The sequence below is a fragment of the Piliocolobus tephrosceles genome, chromosome 4, assembly GCF_002776525.5.
Source record: "Piliocolobus tephrosceles isolate RC106 chromosome 4, ASM277652v3, whole genome shotgun sequence".
NCBI lineage: Eukaryota > Metazoa > Chordata > Mammalia > Primates > Cercopithecidae > Piliocolobus > Piliocolobus tephrosceles.
Window position 1 is genome coordinate 17060335 of NC_045437.1, and position 4335 is coordinate 17064669.

Consider the following 4335-nt stretch of genomic DNA (forward strand, 5'->3'; position numbering starts at 1 on the left):
TCTTTTCCTTTTTTTTGATGGAGTCTTGCTGGGTTGCCCAGGCTGGCATACAGTGGCATGATCTTAGTTCACTGTATCCTCTGCCTTCCAGGTTCAAACAATTCTCCTGCCTCAGCCTCCAGAATAGCTGGGATTACAGGCATGTGCCATCACACTGTCTAATTTTTGTATTTTTAGTAGAGATGGAGTTTCACCATGTTGGCTAAGCTGGTCTTGAACCCCTGACCTCAAGAGAGCCACCAAAGTGCTGGAATTACAGGTACGACCCACTGTGTGTGGCCTACAACTTCACAGTTATTTTCAAAAGTTTAGGATCACTCTGGAAAAACCTTAACATCTGCTCTGCCTGCCTTTGCCCCCCAAAAGTACTTAGCCTGTGTCCAAATAAAGTTTAAATAATCTAGCTGCACTGTTTCCAAGTGCAAACTATCTAGGATTTGGTCTTCAAAGGTACAAGTAATCAAAAGGTTGTACCCCAATTAAACAAGTTTAAATAATAATTTGATGGAATTATGTTTTCTATGAAGAAGGATACAAAGTAGAGTGGTAACTTTCGCATATAGCGGAGAAGGGTGCCATGCTCTCAAAAAATGAATGGAGTCAGATCATGTTAATAGCTTAGTAAGTCACGAATATTGACGAGACATGTCATACAATTTCAAGTTAGTGCCGAGTCTAGGAATATCTAGCAGTCTATTTGATAAGGATATATTTTCTTTTATATGAACATATTAATGAGATAGATGAAGTTGTTTTTAATTTTTAATTAGTTTTTCTTAGTCACATATTCAAGGGGGCATACTACTGTTTGGTAAAACAAGATGATTCAACATCAGGTTTTTGTTTTCAAAGATGAAAGAGCTGAAAAACCTTGTTTTGTCACAGCAATGCCATCCAATTATTCAATTTTTTTAGATCATAATTCAAAAATTACATTGTGATTTAGCTTCAAAAAGTTTTTTGTAATGATCTTTGAATTGACAACTCATTAAAACTTTCTGTAGTTTGGATAAAAACAAAAAATTTGAAATGATCTAAACTGAAAAAATCATGTTTCTCAAAATCTACCTCCTACTCCTTCAGCTACCATGTCATGTTCAACTCTTGTACGTGAAAAGCATTGAAAAATTTAAGTTCTGTTTATTTCAATCCACTTTCACCAAAGAAGGATTGTTTATGAGAAAGCCATAATCTCATCAATAGTGCCTTTAAAAAAATTCAACAGAAAATATGAACTAGTAACCGATCATGATAAGAAAATAAATCCCATAAAAAGCAGTCCTAAGACAGAGCAACTTCTGTCTTCAGTGTGAAATCACCATAGTCTCTTGGAAGGGGTTTCTCTTTCAAAGCAGTTTGCTGTTTGGAGGGTGCTAAAGGCCCATACGAGTTTATTCTTCTAAATAGGAAGATGTAGAAACAAACTCAGGTGGCAGAAACGATCCAAATATTTAGTCAAAATGATTATGATATAGGTTGCTTCCTTCATCCAGATGTGGCCAATTTAAGGGTTTGAGGAAGATATTAAAATTGTGGGTAAATTCACGGTAGATTGAGACACTGAAGCTCTGGCCCACAAAGTCTTCTGTCATAGGAAACGTGGAGCAAGTACTTTTCCCCCCAGGATTTCTTTTCTGGCCTTGAGTCTAAGATCACATGCTTTTTTGGTACTTGTTAAAAATGTGGCCCTCTGTAATCCCAGTACTTTGGGAGGCCGAGGTGGGCAGCTCATGAGGTCAGGAGATCAAGACCATCTTGGCCAACATGGTGAAACCCCATCTCTACTAAAACTACAACAAATTAGTACATGGTGGTACTTGCCTGTCATCCCAGCTACTTGGGTGGCTGAGGCAGGAGAATGGCTTGAACCAAGGAGTCGGAGGTTGCAGTGGGCCGAGATCATGCCACTGCACTCCAACCTGGATACAGAGCGAGACTCCATCTCAAAAAAAAAAAAAAAAAAAAAAGGAAAAAGTAGGCCGGGCATGATGACGGCTCTCGCCTTTAATCCCAGCACTTTGGGAGGCCGAGGTGGGCAGATCACGAGGTCAGGAGATTGAGACCATCTTGGCCAACACAGTGAAACTGTGCCTTTACTGAAAATACAAAAATTAGCTGTGCCTGGTGGTACTTGCCTGTAATCCCAGCTACTCAGGAGGCTGAGACAAGAGAATCGCTTGAACCAGGGAGTTGGAGGTTGCAGTGAACCGAGACAGAGCGAGACTCCGTCTCAAAACAAAAAGGAAAAGAAAAATAGACTGGGCGCAGTGGCTTCCACCTGTAATTCCAGCACTTTGGGGGCCCAGGCGGGTGCATCATGAGGTCAGGAGATCTAGACCATCCTGGCTAACATGGTGAAACCGGTCCCTACTAAAATCACAAAATAAGTAGCCAGGAGTGGTGGCACTTGCCTGTAGTCCCAGCTACTCAGGAGGCTGAGGCAGGAGAATGGCATGAACCCGGGAGGCAGAGCTTGCAGTGAGCCAAGATCTCAGCACTGCACTCCAGCCTGGATGACAGAGCCAGACTATGTCTCCAAAATAATAATAATAATAAAATAAAACAAAATAAAATAAAAATATTAAATAAATAAAAGTGTTCCTTAAACTTGAACGTACAGTCTGCCTACCTCAAATGGTTTGGCTGCAGTGGGGGCGTGTCTCCTCACATCTCATAGACTTCTAGGGCTTCTCCTACTACCTCCCCTACCAAGACCTTGATCATTCCAGTCATGGCCACGGATGTGACCACGTTCTAGGACGCTGAACTGCCAGAGATGGACAGCATCAGACTTCTAAAGGCTTCCTCTTTCCCTTTCATACCCACAAACACGGTCACACGGCCTCCCATAATGTGAAGTGCCTTGTGGACACAGGGTCTATTGGTATTTTAGGAAGTGGAGTTGAATGTGTGTTCATAGCAAACTAGTAGGAACAGCCCAGGACACGGGAACGTTGCAAACACAGAGCTGCATACGGAAAAGTCAAAGTGCGGATCTCATCTACTGATTAAGTTAAACAAACATCACCGAGCTGCCATCAGGAAGAGATTTATTTGGTTTGAAGTAGTCTAAACACAGGCGTAGTCCAGTGAAAATGAACAGGTTTCTTGAAACTGGATGTAGAGTTGAAGCGCTGAAACTCGCTCACTGAAACTTCCCACTTGACACTAGTGCCTTATGACCCTCAAGGTAGATGAGACATTGACAAAAGCACACAGAACCACCACCAAGACCTGATTTCTGCCTGTTTCCACTCCCAATCCTATGCTTAGCTACCTTTGGGTCCTTACGCTCCCTCTCCACGGATGCGGCGGGCCAGCTGCATGTCTCCGGGCATCATTGTGACGCGCCCGGCATGGATGGCACACAGGTTGGTGTCTTCGAAGAGGCTCACCAGGTAGGCCTCGCTGGCCTCCTGCAGGGCGCCAATGGCCGCGCTCTGGAAGCGCAGGTCCGGGCTGATGGCCTGGGCGATCTCGCGCACCAGGCGCTGGAAGGGCAGCTTGGGCAGGAGCAGCTGCGTGGACTTCTGGTACTTTCTGATTTCCCGCAGCGCCAGGGTGCCAGGCCTGTAGCGGTGAGGCTTCTTGATCCCCCCTCTAGGCGGCAACCTCTTGCCTGGGGCTTTGGTGGCCAGGGGCTTCCTGGGGGCCTGCCAGGCGGTGGCTTTGCGGGCGGTCTGCTTGGTGCGCGCCATGTTTGGGGGCCTTAGCCTCTCCGCTCTCCCTGGGCTGAGCCTGGCCTCCTGCAGGCGGTGCTGGCGTCTGAAAACGAGGGCAGCGGTGCTGTGGACAGGATGCAGAGAGCCTGTGAGTTGAGATCCGTGCGCATGACTCTCCCACACACTTAGTCCCTGCAAACCCAGCCCCAGACTCACCGGCTCTCAGGTCTGTGGGGCAGAGACCGGGCTGTTGAGTCTCCCCACAGGGTCCTGGGTTTCCTTGGTCTACACAGCAGCAACCAGGAATCTCCCTCGCAGGCAGTCTCTTTCTGACTGGAGATCTCTGTGGTCTCAGTAAAGCACTGCCTCTTATAAAGGGCTCAGATGATTGCATTAAACCCACCCAGCTACCTTCCATTGTACTCCTTGCTTCACTAGATCCTCAAGCTCATCAGGGCTGTGAAAACCCAATCAAGTCCCCGGGTTCTGCACACACCCAAGGGAGGGACAAACCTGTGGCATGTGCCTTGTGGGAGGGATGGTAGGTGGGTGGGTCACCTAAAGTTCTAGGTGTGAAAGATAATCTGAAAGTTTACATTTTTCCATCGTCATGGAAATATTGACAGTGAAAAAAATTTTTTAGCGAAGTCGAAAGTTAGCCAACTTACACATC

General features: G+C 45.9%; 1 protein-coding gene across 1 annotated transcript; it reads right to left on the minus strand.

The window, feature by feature from the left end:
- Nucleotides 1-3039: 3039 nt before the first annotated feature.
- LOC116418765 (histone H3.Y) lies at nt 3040-4003 on the minus strand. Its single transcript, XM_031935416.1, has one exon. It carries the CDS (start codon nt 3696-3698, stop codon nt 3288-3290), a length of 411 nt encoding a protein of 136 aa, XP_031791276.1. The 5' UTR covers nt 3699-4003; the 3' UTR covers nt 3040-3287.
- Nucleotides 4004-4335: the final 332 nt, after the last annotated feature.